We start from the raw sequence: 17,860 nt of genomic DNA on the forward strand, positions 1-17,860 counted from the left end.
ACTGCATTTTGGTACCTCAGTGCTAGTAGGTTCCTTCGAAGCAATTTGTTTATGGTCTACTTTTGTTGGCTTTTTAACCATGAAGGTCTGTTCAGCCATGAAAGCTTCGAACATTTCATCTTCAGCCAATACCTTTTCTTGGCCTAGTTCGATTTCTTTATCTATCTTATCATCACTGTCCATCAAGGCTTTTTGGAGGCCTGCTAGACTAGATCTCTCCTTGGCTCTTAATTCAGCATGTACTTTGGCCAATTACTCCCTGCCGGCACTCCTTTTGATCTTAGGACCCAACTTTGAACTTTTTCCTTCTTCTGTCTAGCCTTTTAACTGTGCCAAGGAAGTACTCTCTTATTTCTCTTTCAGATCCCTTTGATACTGGGTGTAACTTCATTGGATCTTCCTCATTTGGGACCCGGAGATCACAGGAATCATAACTGGTTCCTTTGTCTTTGGGTCTTTGAGTAGCACCCAATTATTTGGAGCCATCAAAGGGGGTTTGATCATCTTCCCTTTATCTTCAAAAGTCTTTCTTTGGGTAGGCATTATCTTAGGTTTGTTCTGCATGACAAACCAATCTGGAACCTCAAGGACCCATGAGCCCACTGCTCTAGCTACTGGGCTTGCTGTCCCTATCTTTGAAACAGTCTTCAATGGCTAATCATTAGCCCTGGTCTTATGCCTTATGCCATACTCAGGCTATTTTTTCAGGCTGGTTGCCCACCCTTGTAATAATTGGGTGGCCTTATCTCATGCAGAGGTCTCTTACCCTTTGATTACATCCTGGTGTTTGGTGGCCCAGTCAAGGATGACTGTTGTCTAAGACTAGTTGGGTATGGCCTTCTGTTATAACTATTGGCTGGTTTGTGGTCTCTCTGCACATCTTTGTAGTACTGCTTCCCATCAACTGGAAGGCCCCACAACCATTTGTAATTCAATCTGCATCTAGGACACATTCTCTACATTACAGCTGCTTCGAGGGAGTCATCATCCAATGTTTCTTCACTGGAGGCATCCCTTTGGCCTGCAAAGCTTTATCCACTAGCTGGTGAACTTCTTGTGTCCTTCTTAAAGGCAGCATGGCCAGCAACATGCATCTGCACATTGACTTTTTCCAATTCCTTCAAAAAGAAATTCTGGAAATCTGGTATGCCAACATTAGCTACTGCCTCTCCAATCTCTGGAAATGGGTTGGTGTCAATTCCCATGGCCTTTTCAGTCTTGGTTGGAAATTTCAGTCTTCCTTTCTGAATTTGTTTTTGGATCCTATCTCGAAAAACAATATAGTTTTTAGTTGAGTGGGACCAAGAATTATGCCATTTACAGTACAGTTTTCCTTTAAGTTCTTCAAAAGTTGGGATCTTAACTTCCTTAGGTAACTTTAAGAAATGTGCTGCAAGTAAATGATCAAATATGTCATCTGGTTTGGTTATGTCAAAAGAATATTTCCTATGAAGGTCTTTCTTTTTAAATTGTTGTTCAATTGTGGTATTTTTCTGAATCAATGCTTCACAGGTCATAGGTTCTTTTCCTATGATCTCTGCTGCATCAATTTCAAAGTTAGAGTCCCTATAATAGGTCTTATAGGATGCATTGCTTCAATCTTGTTATTCTTCAAGTAAGGTTTCATATCTGGAAACTTTATAGGTTAATTTTACTAAGTCTCGAAACTCACTTGAATCAAACTTCTTTCGAAGCTTAAACTCTAATCCGTTTTGAATCAATTTTACAAATTTAGGCTCAGGTAGCATGACCCTACATTTGTTTCGTGCCCTTTTGAATATGGCAATGAACTGAGCAACCTTTTCATCAGACCTTTGGCTTAATCTTGTCAAGTTTGCCATAGAAACCACAGGTTCCGTTTGGAAAAACTGGGCATGAAACACTTCCTCCATTTGCTGTCAAGTTTGGATAGAGCCAGGTGTAAGGTTTATATACCATACAAAGGCTGCCCCAGTTAAAGAGTTTGGAAAAAGTCTTAGTTTCATGCAATCATTATTGGTGAATTCACCATACTGGCCTGTAAACCTGGCAATGTGTTCCACCGTTGATTAGTTTCCATTTCCATAAAAAAGGGAAAATTTTGGTATTCTAAACCCCCTTGGGTATTCATGTACCTTATCCACCCATTCTGGGTAAGGTTTTTTGTACACAAGAGTCTGGACCCCCCAAGCCATGGGTTTACACATCTTTCTAACAATATCAGCAATTTAGTCCCTAGGAATCATATTTTGTGTTGGTTGGACCATAACTAGAGGAAAAAACATAGGGTTTGGACAAACTCCATGTGCCTGAAGGCCTCTTGGTCCATACAGAGGGGCATTTAGGACTGGTTGTCCCTGTTGTACCGGTTGTTGTTGAGGGTATGGCTAGCCTCTTGGGGCCTGCCCTGCGAAAGGTCTTGCAAAAGGTGCTACAAGAGGAGGAACATGTGTTGTCTCTCTTCCAACTGTAGGAAACCCTTCCAACCCCCTGGGTGCAAATTCAAACACAGGATTAGTGAACCCCCATGTGCCAGGTATGGTTTCAAACATAGGATTTGAAAACATCCTCATGCCATTTCCTTGTGCTGGCCCGAATCCACCAATCTGTATGGTTTCATTGGTGGATAATGGTACATTTTGATTTTCCACTGGTCTCGAAGGAGCTTCATACCATGACTGAGGCACAGGTGATGGCCTCTCATGATTTTGACTACTAGGCTGCCCATTAGTTTGTCCATTATTTTGCATAGGCTGTTTATCTCGAGCCAATCTTTGCTAAGAACATTTATGTTTTCCACAACTTGCCTTATGACAGTTGGTTGATGAGAGTTCATTCGATCCATGAAGGATGTTGCCTATCTGTCTATTGTATACATTAGTTGCTGCCCTATAGCATCTACTAAACCTCCTCATGGATTCATTGGTTGGGTAGAAGGGGTAGTTGATGGTCCAGTTTCATGGCCCTGTCTAATGTTTTGGACATGTGTTGCATATTCTAAGGTGCTATTCTGTTCAACTATTTATGGAGGATCTGATGAGACAGGTGTATCCATAGGTGTGATATTATATTATCCTCTAGGTTAGAAACTTTTATCTCTCCTTCAACACCTCCTTCCAGACGTTTATTTTCTCCTTGTCTGTTACGTCTAGACATTTTAAAGTGTCCCACTGGGCGTGCCAAAAATATATGTTGATTTTTTTGGCTTTTGAAGGTTAATTATGTAATTTTAAGTGTGCCAACAAGGATCAATAAGTCCTTACAGAAAGTTTAATTGCCAACCAATTATTAGACGATTGTGTTGAAGTTCTTTCAGCCTCAATGAAGATGACTTTTTACTGATGGCTTTGCTTAGGAGAAACTTATAAATAGTAATATGTACAAATCGATTCAGAAACTGAATTTCATTAAGTAAATGAGAACTTACAATGAATTAACCCAGCCTCGAAGAGGTTCACAGTAACAAACTACTTGTAACTACTCCTAAGAAATGAAGTGCAGTACAGGAATTGAAGAACTGGAAATGTAAAAACTATAAAGAGAAATATGAAGTAAATAACTTGTTTCTAGATCTCGTCCATCCCCTTCTATTGGCCTTCTCTTTTATTTATACTTTCTAATAGTAACCGTCGAAGTGCCCTTCCATGACCATTGATCATGGTCTCGCACAATTAGCCTCCACTATGCCATTCTTGCAGTTAGGCTTTCCTCCTGAATTTGAATTTGAATTGTGAGCAATCGTTAGGCCACGTCATCTTGCGCCTTCTAACTGCTCAAATGCTGCGTAGATTCATTACTACCAATATGAACTGTCACGTGTCTGATGCTGATTGGAGACTTGCATTAACTTCCCAAATTACCCTTTATGAGCCACGAGTTCAGCTGTGATTGGCTTATACAAAATATGTAGCCAACAGATGTGCAGAAAAATAAAGAGAGTGATGTGACAATTTATAGTGACTTTTTGACTAAAACATATATTTACCAAACGAGACCTTAATACAAGTAAAAATAATATATATTAACTAAACTAACAATTAATTAAAATAAAGACTAACTAATAAATATCAAGGGCAAATTACAAATTGAACCTAGAGTTTCACATATTTTTTAAATTAAACCCTAAGGTTTCAATTTTATCAATTTAAATCCTGAACTTCTTATTTTGTATCAATATTAACAATTTGTCGATCTCTATTAACTTGTTTGACAAAACAAAAAAATTTAATGCACACGTGGCACAGTTTTATTCACTTATTTCACTTAATATTAATCTTATATTTGAACATGATTACACAAAATCAATATCACCAAATATTCACTACAACAATTTACACTTTTGGCGACCAAATTTGGCGACTGAACTTTTTTTAGTCTCCAAAAGTTGTAGATTAGGTAGCTAAAAATTACATTGGTCGGCATTGAACATGGTTTTTAGCTACTAATTTTTTTTTAGTAGTTGTATCTTAATTATTGGCGAATAAAAAAAAATTAGTCGCTAAATTTGCCACAATAGGCGACTAAAAAATATTTTAGTCAGCATTAGATCATGTTTTAGGCTATTAAATTTTTCGTCAGTCATAGTATACCAGTTTTTGGCTACTAGAATAAATTCAGTCGCCAAAAAGTTAGCATAATGTTTGCTATTAAACTTTGGCGATCAAAGTTTTGGTTGGCAAATGTTCATTTTCGGTGACTAAAAAATTTTTTAGTCGCTATAAAGTAATTTTTGCCTACTAAAATAATTTAGTCACTAAATAAAAAGCATATATTTTACTTTTATCTTTGGCGACGCAAAATTTAGTCAGTGAATATTTATTTATAGTGACCAAAATACCTTTAGTCACCAAAAATGCTACAATTGGCGACTAAACTTTTGTTTAGTCGGCATTGATAACAAATTTTTTGGTGTGAAAATTTTTCAGATTGGAGGCAATTCATTTATTCTATTACTTTTTCATATTTGTTTTTATCAATGGGTAAATAACATTTATCTCCCCTATGGTTTGAATAATTACAGAAACTTCCCCTACTTTACCTATCAAGATTCTCCCAAAATTTGACAGCCGTTTATATACCTAACAGACCTTGCTGATGTCATCTAATGTAAGCACTAAAATACCCATAATGCACTAAAATGCCAATTAAAGAATTTTCCACAAAACCCAATCCAAACCCTATCTTCCGTAAATGAGATCAAACCAGACGAAGAAGACATAGAGGAACAAAAGCCCCACAAACCCAGTTCAAAAGCCCCATAAACCCAATTCATCCCCGATTCGTTGTCGTTCTCGCCGGTTCACCCCGATTCTCGTCCTCCTCTCCCTCTTTCTCTGCACCATCTTCCTCTATTTTGGCAGAGACGACATACCCACCTCGGAAAACCTCCTCTTAGCCCTAATTTTCATCGTCATCGTTCTCTTCTTCGCTGGCAAAAACAAGGGTTTGATTCACCAAAGCTTTTTGATTCTCTCCAAGCGACTTGGGTTCTCGCAGAACAACCACAAACCGGTCCAATGGTTCATCGGCGAGTCAATTTTATCGAAAAAAGACTGAAAATTGAAGTGAATTGTAAGAGAAGGGGTTGAATTTTACAGCAATGGTGATTTCTATGAAGGAGAGTTTCACAAGGAGAGGTGTAATGGGAGTGAAGTGTACAATTACTTTGTGAATGAGAGGTATGAGGGAGATTGGGTTGATGGGAGATATGATGGGTATGGGATTGAGAGCTGGGCGAGAGGTAATCAGTTTCGAGGACAGTATCGGCAAGGTCTCCGGCATGGTTATGGAGTTTATAGGTTTTATACAGGGGATGCTTATACAGGGGAGTGGTGTAATGGGCAGAGCCATGGTGTTGGAATACAGAGTTGCTCTCATGGAAACAGTTATGTTGGTGAATTCAAGTGTGGAGTCAAGCACGGCCTTGGTCCATACCCTTGAACTTTTACTAAACTCTCTGTTACTGATGCAGGACCCACCATCACCTTATGGGTTTGATTTGGATATGTGCGATTTAGAACCATACTCTACAATGGTTGTTTGATTGCAGAAAAAGAAAAACAAATGTCGATCGTAGTCCGGTTGTAGAGTTTGTTTGAAAATGGTGGGTTAGGTTGGGTGTGGTGGTCGTTGGTCGTCGTCGCGAGAGAAGAAAAGAGGTTTGATCTTGTCGTCGATGGTCTTCTTGTCGGAGTCGGAGTAGGAAACCAAGAAAAGAGGCACTGTTGGGTTGGGTTGGAAGGGAAGGAGAGAGAGAGAGGGAGAGAAAGAGAGAGAGAGAGAGAGAGTAGGGTTTGATTTCATTGTTAGGAAAATAGAAAATGAAGATCTCGTTGTCAATGGTCACCTTGTTGGAATCGGAGTCGGATACCAAGAAAATAAGCATTGTTGGGTTGGGTTGGGTTGGGAGAAAAGGAGAGAGAGAAGAGAGTAAGAGAAGAAAGAAATAGAAGTTAATGGGTGGTGACTCTGGTTTCAAAAAGTAAAAAAGGAATATTTTGTAGAGTATTTTCGTCTTTTCACACTTAATTTAAAGGGTAATATGGTTCTTCTGTATAGGTAAGTAACGTCGTTTGTGCAAAATTGACGGATTGAGGGAATCTTGATATTATCAGTTAAAGTAGAAAAGATTTCTGTAATTATTGAAACCACAAAAAAAGTCCATGTATTTGTCAGAAACCTCTGGGGAGGTAAATGTAATTTACCCTATATCAATCCACCCAAACAAAAACCAGACTCTTGATTCTTGCTCTCTCTCTCTCTCTCTCTCTCTTTTACGGACGACTCACCATCACTTTACCCCCCCATCACTAACCGTTGATCTTCCACCGTCAATCTTCCACCATTGCACACTATCACCACCACTGCCGTTGCTTGCCTCGCAGCTCCTCGCCTTGCCTCGCATTACATCGTTTCAAGATTGAGGTTTCCCTTTCCCTCTCTCTATTTCTCTTACTTTCTCTCTATCTCTCTCTCTCTCTCTCTCTCTCTCGGCTCTGCTTTTCTATCTCTCTTTCTCTATTTCCCCATTTCATTCTACCTCTAGGGTTTTTTTTGTTTTTTTTTATGGTGTAGGGTTTTGATTTATGTGAAATCAATGAACCAATGATTGAAATGGGTTTCTACAAAATGATTGAAAGAGCATGTAATTTATTAGGTTTTTGTTGTTGTTGTGGTTGTTGTTGTTGTTGATGATGATGATGATAGTGTATGAATTACTGTTGTTTGGTCTATGTTTGTAATTGTTGTTGTTTTTCACCCTCTTGCTCACCTTGTGCTTGAAAAAAATGTTCAAACAAAATTCGTCCATGCTTGTATTTGTTGTTGTCTTCTGGCCCTTTTGCTCACCATGTGTTTGACGAAATATTCAAATGAAACTGGACAATGCTCATGCGTTTGACATCTATTTATGAGCTTTGGTAGTGCCTAGATTGAATTTAATTGTTTTTTTAATTACCTGTTCATGAGCTGTTTTTAGGTGCAATTTTAGATGATAAAATAAAACCCATTCCTATTGTCCATTCTCTATTTATTTCTAATTTTCTAGGTTCATAGGTTAAAAAAAGAAGAAGAGAGGAGTAATTGGATAAATATAAATGATGTTGTTTGTGATATTTTGGGTTTTCCAAAAATTTTGATAGTAAAAGTTGAATGAGGCCCAAAATCGTACTCATGTTAAACAATAGAATGCATCAAAATAAGTTTGAAAGACTAATCTTTGAGAAAATGTTATATATCAACTACAAAAAATAGTACCCAAGTTTTTTTTTCCTTTTTTTTTTTAAATTTTAAATTTTGGGTTTAAAAAACAAAGACTGTTTATAAGAGAGAGGAAACAAACAATAAGGGGAGAAAAAAAAAAGACTTTATGACAGTTCTGAGATTCCAATTTCCTCTTCTTGTACACCATCTTCCTCGGAAAACCAAAGGAGATTATATATTTTCATTAATGGTGTGAAATTGGGGACTAAATGCACAGCGATAATGTATGTCCCAACTAGGTCAAGCAAGAGTCACACCATGTTTGGGTGTGCAAAGCAACAGGGGATTGTGTATAGATCTCTGAAGGATATATTGGGTGAAGGAGATGAAGAAAATGTAGGAGTTGGAACATATGTTCAAGCCACTGTCTTGGAGATATACAAGGAGTGGAGGACTAAGTATTAGGTGGTTTAAGGGAAGTGCTTCCAAGGTAAAAACTACTATTTTTCTTGAAATTATAATGATTTTTTTGTTAGGTTTTAGATGCTCCTATATATATTTAAGGATAGTACTATTGATAGACATGATGAATTTGAAAATCTAAGTTGGGGGTGTTTGTGAGAGTGCCCGGTTTTATGGACATACTTTGCTTGAATTTGGATTGTGTTTGTTTGAAGTTGATAAGATATATGTTCCCAATGTTCCCAAAGCAGCAGAGTCTAAGCCTAGGGCAACTGAGTCTGAGCCTAGGGCATCAGAGCAACTTCAACAAAAACAGCTTCAACAAAAGCAATCTCAGCAGCCTATACAGCAATAGCCTGTGCAGCAGCAACAACAACAATCTATACAGTAGCAACAGCAGTAGCCTATGCAACAACAATAGCAGCAGCCTACTCTGATGCAGTTGCAATATGTTCAAACAGAGCAAGTCAAGGCATCCAAAGCTGCTCATCTCATGTATACGACTGTCATGTATAATAAGTCACAGAATTGTAAAGATAGAAAACACCAAGATGGCTAGATAGTTTGTTAGAGAGTTGGTTATAACCAACTCAGTTATACAAAGTGTATATATATAGTAGTATGTACTCTGCTTAGCTTTTCAATGAAGTTTATCTTTTTCTTCACTTTTGCAGGTAATTTGCATTATTGCTGATATGATTTTCTTGTTCCCCACCCCCCCTCCCTTATTGATTTTGATATTTGAGAGTCTTTTGTTCATTTTGTATTTAGGATTCATTTGAGGATGACAAGTCAAAAATTTTGATGATATTGTTCGTGGTCCTCATATACCACTCAAGGACAAGGCATTGAAGATTCTTTATGAGATATTATTTTATATCAATTACGATCAATTTTTTTTTTTTTTTACTTATTATTGTGGTTCTTACCTTGCTACCTTGACCCATATTCTATTCAACTTTCATTCTTGTGGCACCTTCTATGTGAATCAAAGCATTTGTCATCCTAATGTTTTCCTTTTCTTATTATATTTTTGTCAAATTATCACACATGACACTAGGAAGAGATGCTTGAGCCACACATAACTCTAAAAATACTAGAAGGAAAAAGTAAAGTTTCTTTAACATAATGCATGAATCATTTGGCTAAATTATTATGTTATTGGCCCTTTTTTCCATTTCTTGTACTTCATTTTTTTAAACTTAAACAAGCAAGCATATAGGCACATTGGCAGGAGAAAAAGCATTGTAACTACGATGCGGCCCCCTCGCGCCTAGCACGTGGGGTTCAACTAGTAGTACCAAATGTTGTGATTTTGTTAGATTATAGAGTGTATATAGTACACGCATTTTTTTAAAAAAAAAATTATACCATTGGTTAACAGATGTAATTAGCACTGAGATTTCCGAGGTACTTTCTTAGTCGGTGCTTTGATTTAGTGCTCATCTTATTTCTATACTTTTTGTTTTCTAGATTAAGGTTAACCCTACAAAACCTGCATCTCTGACTTGGCAGCGGAAAATAAATAACAAGGGAAATCTCCTTTCAGCGTTCTCTCTAAGTATGCTAAAGATAATTCATTTGGTATGTAATTTTATATTAAACCTTGGGCTTGCTCACACAATCACATGTTCTCTCCAAATTGGCTTTAAGATAAACCAAGTCTGTCTATCGTTTCCTTTTTAGATAATTTATGTTTAAGCTTGCCAATAACACTGGTTCTAAATCTTCGTTGGCTTTATGCAATTCTTCATTGAAATTTACACCATTTTTGCGTCTAGAATCATTTGTTAGGTATTTCAGGATTTAAATTCTTGAATAATGAAGAATTGTTCTTGTTTGTAACTTTGCCAATCAATTCTTTAATGGTTGTGCATATTTCTTAAATTAGAAGGGTATAGTAATAGTTAGCAATAGTATAAGCTGTTGGCTTTTGGGACAGTTAGCACCCATAGCTAAGTAGTTGATTCAAAACCCGATTTAATTGATGAAGTACATTGCAATTCATAACATGATATAACCAACTAATATTGCTGGTGCAGATATTGAGTTTGAGTCATCTGAGTTGTAGAAGGAAAAAAAAACGAGCTATGGCTTTGTCCATATTTTGTGCTTCTTTTTGTGCCAAATGATATTTATTAGAAAAAGTCTCGATTACAATTAACAGTACTGTGTTTGGGTTACTTTAGTATTATGTTTTCATGATCTGATCCTTTGTGGTTACTTTTGCTCCAGTGTAAGGAGTGACATGGTTTGAAAATTAAATATGATTCAGAAATTGCACATAGTTAGTTTGTTTTTTAATATACAAAATATATTATTGTAAGTATGTCAAACAATCTTTTAGAATCTTCTAATTGGTTTTGTCTTGCTTTATATGTATTTATGTATATATTTGTTTTGCATCTTACTTCTAATGGGGGAAAGCTACTATCAATAATGGAAACGAAAGGTTTGTGTTCTCCACTGTCCAAGTGTGAATGTTTAACACTAGATACGCATATTGAAGAATTAGTCCTCCTTGGAATAGCAAACATCTTGGAAAGTTCTTCTCATCTAGAGACATTAGTCATAGCCATGCCCTCATCTACGAATAATGAGGTATGCCTTTTCATAATAGTTTCCTTGATTATTTTCTTTAAGATATGGAAAGACTCCATCGAAAATTGGTTACGAATCTATCTTTTTGTATTTTATCTAGTTATGCCAATCAATTCTAGTGCTTTTAGTATTTATGAGTCATTCCTCTAGATTGTAAGTGATTCTATTGAAAATTTCTTCTTTTGTTTGCAAGTAAATAAATTTTATTTGCCCATCATGTTTACACCTTCAAAATATTCCCTAAATGACATATGATGTAGAATTTTGAATCATTTTAGTGACCGTAAGAAGTCAAATTCTTTTCTAAAGTCGTGTTGTTAAACTCATGCATGGATTTCAGCTTAATGATTCTTCATTTGCAATAACGATCTCACCCAACCTTTCAATTTTAACGGGGAGCATTACTGGACATTACATCAAAAGGTTTTTAAGTGTTTGATGATACGACTGAAGATAGTTAAGTTTGCTGGTTTAAAATGGAATTGTTGTGACTTCTACTTCTCATTTGTGCAATTTTTGCTGAAGAATTCAATGATGCTGCAAAAGATAGTTATCAAGATAGACTGTGTACCACAGAAGGAACATATTATTGTTGGAACAATCTTCTGTGTAAAAAATAATTTGAAACTAAATCAAACAAATAAAAATAAATTACTTACATAATTTATTTAACGATGTGAATAAGTACACAAATGATCAAGTCGAGTGTGTGACACTCTGTCTTTAAGACAAATTCGCCCCACTTCGGTGCTTACGGATAAATGGCGTCTATCTCCCATGATACAATGACCTACACAAATTGTAGTAGCACTCCAACAATTTGTACGGCGAATAAAAACCTGTGTTCTATACTCTCCAAATTTTTCGTAAAATAATATGAAGACTGAATTGATGCAAGAGAGCAAAAACTAGAAGGAAACAAGTGAATTTCGGATCTGGAAATCTGCTGGAATGGTCCAGTTGTTTATAGGCCCGAACAGGTCTGAAATTCAAACCGAATAGGTCGGTTTTTGTATTCAACATGTGTAAACAATTTTGGACAAATAACTGCTGGGCAGTTTCAAATTTGTTTGGACAGATAACTGGCAGGGCAGTTTCAAACCTGCTTGGAAGAAACTGGCCCTGTCTGGAACTGTTGGGTAGTTTAAAGCAGTTTAAACAGTTGGAAATTGGACCAGAAGAGGCACGATTTTAGACAGAAAAAATTAAATTAATTTTGTTCAGAAATTAAAAAATTTCCCGCAAGAACGGATCATCATCTTTGCTAAATTTGTCAAGTATTTTTTCAATGTAATGTGATTGTGACAAAGCATAGCCTTCTGATATTTTGGTAATTTTCATACCAAGTATTACATCAGCAATCCCCATGTTTTTCATGTCAAAATGTTTATTCAATATTTTCTTAGTAGTTTTAATTATGTCATTATTATTACCTATATGAGTAATCATCAACATAAAGACATACTATTACATAATCTTTATTTGTGTTTTTAATATAAACACATTTGTCACATTAATTAAGTTTAAATCCATTTGACATCATTGTCTTGTCAAATTTTTCCTGCCATTGCTTTGGCGTTTGTTTTAAACCATATAATGATGTAATCAATTTACACACTTTCTTTTCTTTCTTTGGAATAGAAAATCCTTCTGGTTGCTCCATGTAAATTTCTTCATCTAACTCACAATTTAAGAAAGCAGTTTTCACATTCATTTGATGAATTTCTAGATTGCACAAAGATGCAATGGGAATTAGCATTCTAATGGATGTTATTCTAGTAACTGGTGAGTATGCATCAAAGTAGTCAAGACCTTCTTTTTGTCTATATCCTTTGACCACAAGTCTTGCCTTGTCTTGTATTTGCCAATTAATCCATCCGCTTTCATTTTTCTTTTGAAAATCCATTTGTACCTAAGAGGTTTACAACCTGGTGGCAAATCCACCAATTCCCAATTGTGATTTTGCAAGATGGATTCAACTTCACTATTTAAAGCTTCTTTCCAGAAATGAGCCTCAGGACTAGACATAGCTTCTTTAAAAGTTAAAGGCTCATTTTCTAACAAAATGTTAGAAAATCTGGACCAAAAGATTTTGAGGTTCTAGAACATTTACTACGCCTAAGTTCATCTTCCTCATTTTGATTTATCTCTTGCTCTTGTTCTTGATATTGTTCTAGATCATGACTATTAATAGCATCATAAGATCTTTTATTGGTACTAGTCTCTTGTCCAGTTTTATTAAAAAATACATATTCAAATAATGATGTATTCCGAGATTCAATAATAGTATTTATATGCATTTCAGAATGTTTTGATTTATAAATCAAAAACTGATATGCACTACTATTCTTGACATAACTAATGAAAATGCAATCAACGGTTTTAGGACCTATCTTAGTCTTTTTAGGACTAGGATTAGCCACTTTAACCAAACACCCCCACACTTTTAAGTATTTGTAGGATGGTACTCTCTCATGCCACATTTTATAAGGTGTTTGATTCACTTTCTTTCTGGTTACTTTATTAAGTATATAATTAGCAGAAAGTATTGCTTCCCCCCACAAGTTCTGAGGTAATCTAAAACTTATGAACATGACATTCATCATTTATTTTAATGTCCTATTTTTCCTTTCTACAATTCCATTTCGCTGAGGTGAGTAAGGAGCGATGGTTTGATGAATTATTCTATGTTCTTTACAAAACTGACCAAAAGGTGATTCATATCCACCACCTCTATCACTTCTAAGTTTTTTAATTCTTTTACCAAGTTGATTTTCAACTTCATTCTTATATTGAATACAAGTTTCCAAAGTTTCATCATTGGTTCGAATTAAATAAACATAACTATATCTAGTATAGTCATCTATGAAAAGGATAAAATATTTTTTCCCACCTCTGGTTTGAATTGATTTAAAATCACAAATGTCACTATGAATTAATTCAAGTGGCTCCGTACTTCATTCAATTAAATAAAAATGAGTTTTAGTTAATTTTGCCTCAACGCAAATTTCACATTTATGATTTAAATCAATATCAAATTTAGATAAGGTATCGTTTGGTAACACTTACGTTTTCAGTTTTCTATTTAAATTTACAAAAATTTAAAAAACTCAAATAAAAACTTGTTTGGTAAAATTTTTGATTTATAAATCAGTGGTCTCAATTTATAAATTTGAGCAAAAAATGAAAACACAAATAATGTGTTTCCGTTTTGAGTTTTGAGTTTTTTTTTTTTTTTCTTACTACCAAACACTAGCCAGTAGCCACCACCAGCCACCATTTTCCACCATCGTCTTCCGCCACCACCACCCACCCTCCACTACCACTTGCCACCACCACTCACCACCCACCTGCCACCACTACCCGCCACCACCACCCATCAGCCACCCACCAGCCACCACTCACCTGCCACCTACTCGCCACTACCACCACCACCACTACCCACCACCCACCTGTCATCCACCCGCCACTACCATCCACTGCCCGCCACCACCACCCGCCACCTACTTGCCACCACTACTTACGACACACCTACCACCACCAGCCACCCACACCCACCACCACCACCACCCACCACCACCACCACCATCACCCACCACCCACCCACCTGCTGCCGCCACCACCACCACCCACTCGCTACCACCTACCACTCGCCATCGTCACCCACCCACCCACCACCACCCACCACCTACCTGCCACTACCAACCATCTGCCACCCACCACCCGTCGCCACCACCACCACCACCACCACTCACTCGCTACCACCCGCCACCGTTACCCACCCACCCGCCATCACCACTCACCCGCCACCACCCACCACCACCCACCACCCACCTGCCATTACCACCCGCCACCACCACCACCACCACCACCCACTCGTTACCACCCACCACCCGCCACCATCACCCACCCACCCACCACTACCACCATCACCCACCACCCACCCGCTACCGACCTGTCACCACCACCCACCCGCTACCGACCTGTCACCACCACCCACTCGTTACTACCTACCACCCGCCACCGTTACCCACCCACCCATCCACCACCACCACTACCACCACCCGCCACCTACCTGCCACCACTCGCCATCCGCCACCCACCTGCCACCACCACCCACTCACTACCACCCGCCACCATTACCCACCCACCTACCATCACCACCCACCACCTCCTCGCCACCACCCACTACCCACCCGCCATCCGCCACCCACCTGCCACTACCACCCACCACCCGCCACCACCACCACCACCACCACCGCCACCAGCCACTCGCTACCACCCACCACCACCCAATACCTACCCGCCACCACCCACCCGTCACCACCCATCACTACCCGCCATCCGCCATCCGCCATCCGCCACCCACCTGTCACCACCACCCACCACCTGCCACCACCACCACCACCACCACCACCACCACCACCCACTCGCTACCACCCGCCATCATCACCCACCCATCCACCACCACCAGCTACCCACCACCCACCATCACCACTTTCCACTACCGTCTTCCGTCGCCACTTGTCACCACTTGCCATTTCTCACTCTTTTTTATATTTTTAAAATTTTCTAAACATTTTGTCAATTACCAAACGCATTTGTAGTTTATGTTTTTGTAAATATAAACTGAAAAAGTAAATGTTACCAAACAAATATTCCATATTAATTAATCTACGCAAAGATCCATAATTAACATGTCCTAGTCTACCATGCCACAAATTTGAAGACTCAAGCAAGTAAGAAGAAGATGCATTTTTATTAATAATAAAGGGTACAACAGTCATTACATTCATCTTGAAAAGGTCATCAGACATGTAATATTTTCCTGCATACATCCCATTCTTAGTAAGTACAAATTTATCACTCTCAAACATTAGCCTAAACCCAATTTTACTCAATAGAGATCCGGAGATTAAATTCTTGCGAATGTCTAGTACATGCAGCACATTGTTAAGAGTGAGTTCTTTTCCAGATGTCATCTTCAGAATAATCTTTCCTTGTCCTTCAACTTTAGAAGTTGAGGAGTTGCCCATAAAAAGTTGTTCACCGTTGTCCACCACGGAATAAGATGTGAAAATCTTTTTGTCGGCACAGATGTAGCGAGTAGCACTAGTGTCCACCCACCATTCTCTAGGATTTCCGATAAAGTTTGCATCGAAAACAACTGCAGAAAGATTTATGTCCTCAACACCATTTGAAATTTTATCCACTTTGGTCATATTGACATGAGCAGGCTCCTTACTTGATATTCCTTTGCCTTTGCGCTTGTTACGACAATCTTTGGCCCGATGTCCCTCTTTGTCACAAATGAAACATTTGTCATTAAACTTGTACTTCTTAGTTTCCTCTCCTTTAAAGCCTTGTGAGGAACTTTCTCCAGAAAACTTCCGTTTATTTGTTTTTAGAGTATGTCCCACCACATTTGCCTTTGACTTCATTGGATGCTTACCAGCCCGCATCTCAGAATTGCGGTTGTCCTCCTCAATCCTCAAACGCACAATCAATTCTTCTAAAGTCATTTCATTGCGCTTGTGTTTAGGGCAGTTCTTGAATTCCTTCCAACCTTGTGGTAATTTTTCAATTAAGGCAACAGCTTGGAAGGATTCACTGAGTCTATGCATTCTACATAAATGTCATGTAGAATGAGTTGAAGATCTTGAACTTGGCTGATCACAGTCTTAGAATCAACCATCACGAAATCTAGGAATTTGCCAACCACAAATTTCTTTGAATCAACATGTACTTTTTCTTCAAAGACTCCCAAAGTTCATTTGCCGTCTTTATAGGGCTGTAGACATTGTACCATGTGTTATCAAGTCCGTTCAAGATGTAGGTCTGGCATAGGAAATCAGCATGTTTCCAAGCATCGATCGCAACAACCACTTGCTTGTCGGTTTCATCCTCTTTCAAAGTAGGAGCATCCTCACGGAGAAAACGTGCCAAGTTGAGAGTAGTAAGATAGAACAGCATTTTCTGCTACCATCTTTTAAAATCAATTCCTAAGAACTTCTTTAGCTTTTCACTGTGATTGACTGGCACAGTCACAACAGGAGAATGGGTTGGAGTAATGGCAATACTGGTTTGAGCATTAGTTTCAGTAGCCACGAATTCTAAATTATAAAACAAAATTATAATTAGAATTGTTATACTACACAGAAAATTAAACCAAAAACCACAGAATTAAATTCTATAAATAAAAAAAAAATAAGAATTGTAACTTTTATTTCCAATTAATTTGAAAATAAAATAAAATTTTATTTAAACAAATTAATTCCACACAGAAAAATATTTCTGTAACACTTCAAAAATTAAAATACTGAAAACAGAATTTTAATTAATGAAAACTCAGAAATTATTTCTGAAAACCAAAATTAATTTCTGACCCACTTCACAAATAAATATTCTGAATTGTTAATGACTACTAGTATATTACTACTAGTTGTCAAAGAAAATAAACAGTATATTACTACTATTTGTTTTTCCAACCAGAATATTATTTTGTAAAACCACAGAAAATAATTTCTGTAAGAAGAAGAAAAGAAGAAAGGAAACAAACGAAAAATTATATTTAAACAAAATAATTCAAATCTGTCTTAAGATTGTTAAAACAATCTTCTGTGTAAAAAATAATTTGAAACTAAATCAAACAAATAAAAATAAATTACTTACAAAATTTATTTAACGATGAGAATAAGTACACAAATGATCAAGTCGAGTGTGTGACACTCTGTCTTTAAGACAGATTCGCCCCACTTCGGTGCTTACGGATAAATGGCGTCTATCTCCCATGATACAATGACCTACACAAATTGTAGTAGCACTCCAACAATTTGTACGGCGAATAAAAACCTGTGTTCTATACTCTCCAAATTTTTCGTAAAATAATATGAAGACTGAATTGATGCAAGAGAGCAAAAACTAGAAGGAAACAAGTGAATTTCGGATCTGGAAATCTGCTAGAATGGTCCAGTTGTTTATAAGCCTGAACAGGCCTGAAATTCAAACCGAACAGGTCGGTTTTTGTATTCAACATGTGTAAACAATTTTGGACAAATAACTGCTGGGCAGTTTCAAATTTGTTTGGACAGATAACTGGCAGGGCAGTTTCAAACCT

At 37.4% G+C, this 17,860-nt stretch overlaps 2 protein-coding genes and 1 long non-coding RNA gene across 3 annotated transcripts; 2 read left to right on the forward strand and 1 right to left on the reverse strand.

Annotated features, from left to right (window-relative positions):
• Positions 1–1,031: 1,031 nt before the first annotated feature.
• On the reverse strand, positions 1,032–2,174 carry LOC145793420 (uncharacterized). The gene is made up of 3 exons (XM_082876245.1): positions 2,115–2,174; positions 1,673–1,895; positions 1,032–1,540 (listed from the first exon to the last, which is right to left on the reverse strand). The coding sequence occupies exons 1-3, from the start codon at positions 2,172–2,174 to the stop codon at positions 1,032–1,034; spliced, it is 792 nt and encodes a 263-aa protein (XP_082732371.1).
• A 188-nt stretch (positions 2,175–2,362) lies between these two features.
• Positions 2,363–5,919, forward strand: LOC114274743 (uncharacterized). The gene is given in 2 exon segments (XM_082876246.1): positions 2,363–2,448; positions 5,340–5,919. Coding segments are annotated over 2 exon segments (666 nt in total).
• A 1,890-nt stretch (positions 5,920–7,809) lies between these two features.
• LOC114274719 (uncharacterized) lies at positions 7,810–8,807 on the forward strand. Its single transcript, XR_014332662.1, has 2 exons — positions 7,810–8,170; positions 8,394–8,807. It is a non-coding gene; the product is annotated as an uncharacterized LOC114274719 (long non-coding RNA).
• The last annotated feature ends 9,053 nt before the right edge of the window (positions 8,808–17,860 follow it).

Source organism: Camellia sinensis, chromosome 6, assembly GCF_055761805.1.
Source record: "Camellia sinensis isolate YWXY chromosome 6, ASM5576180v1, whole genome shotgun sequence".
Taxonomy (NCBI): domain Eukaryota; kingdom Viridiplantae; phylum Streptophyta; class Magnoliopsida; order Ericales; family Theaceae; genus Camellia; species Camellia sinensis.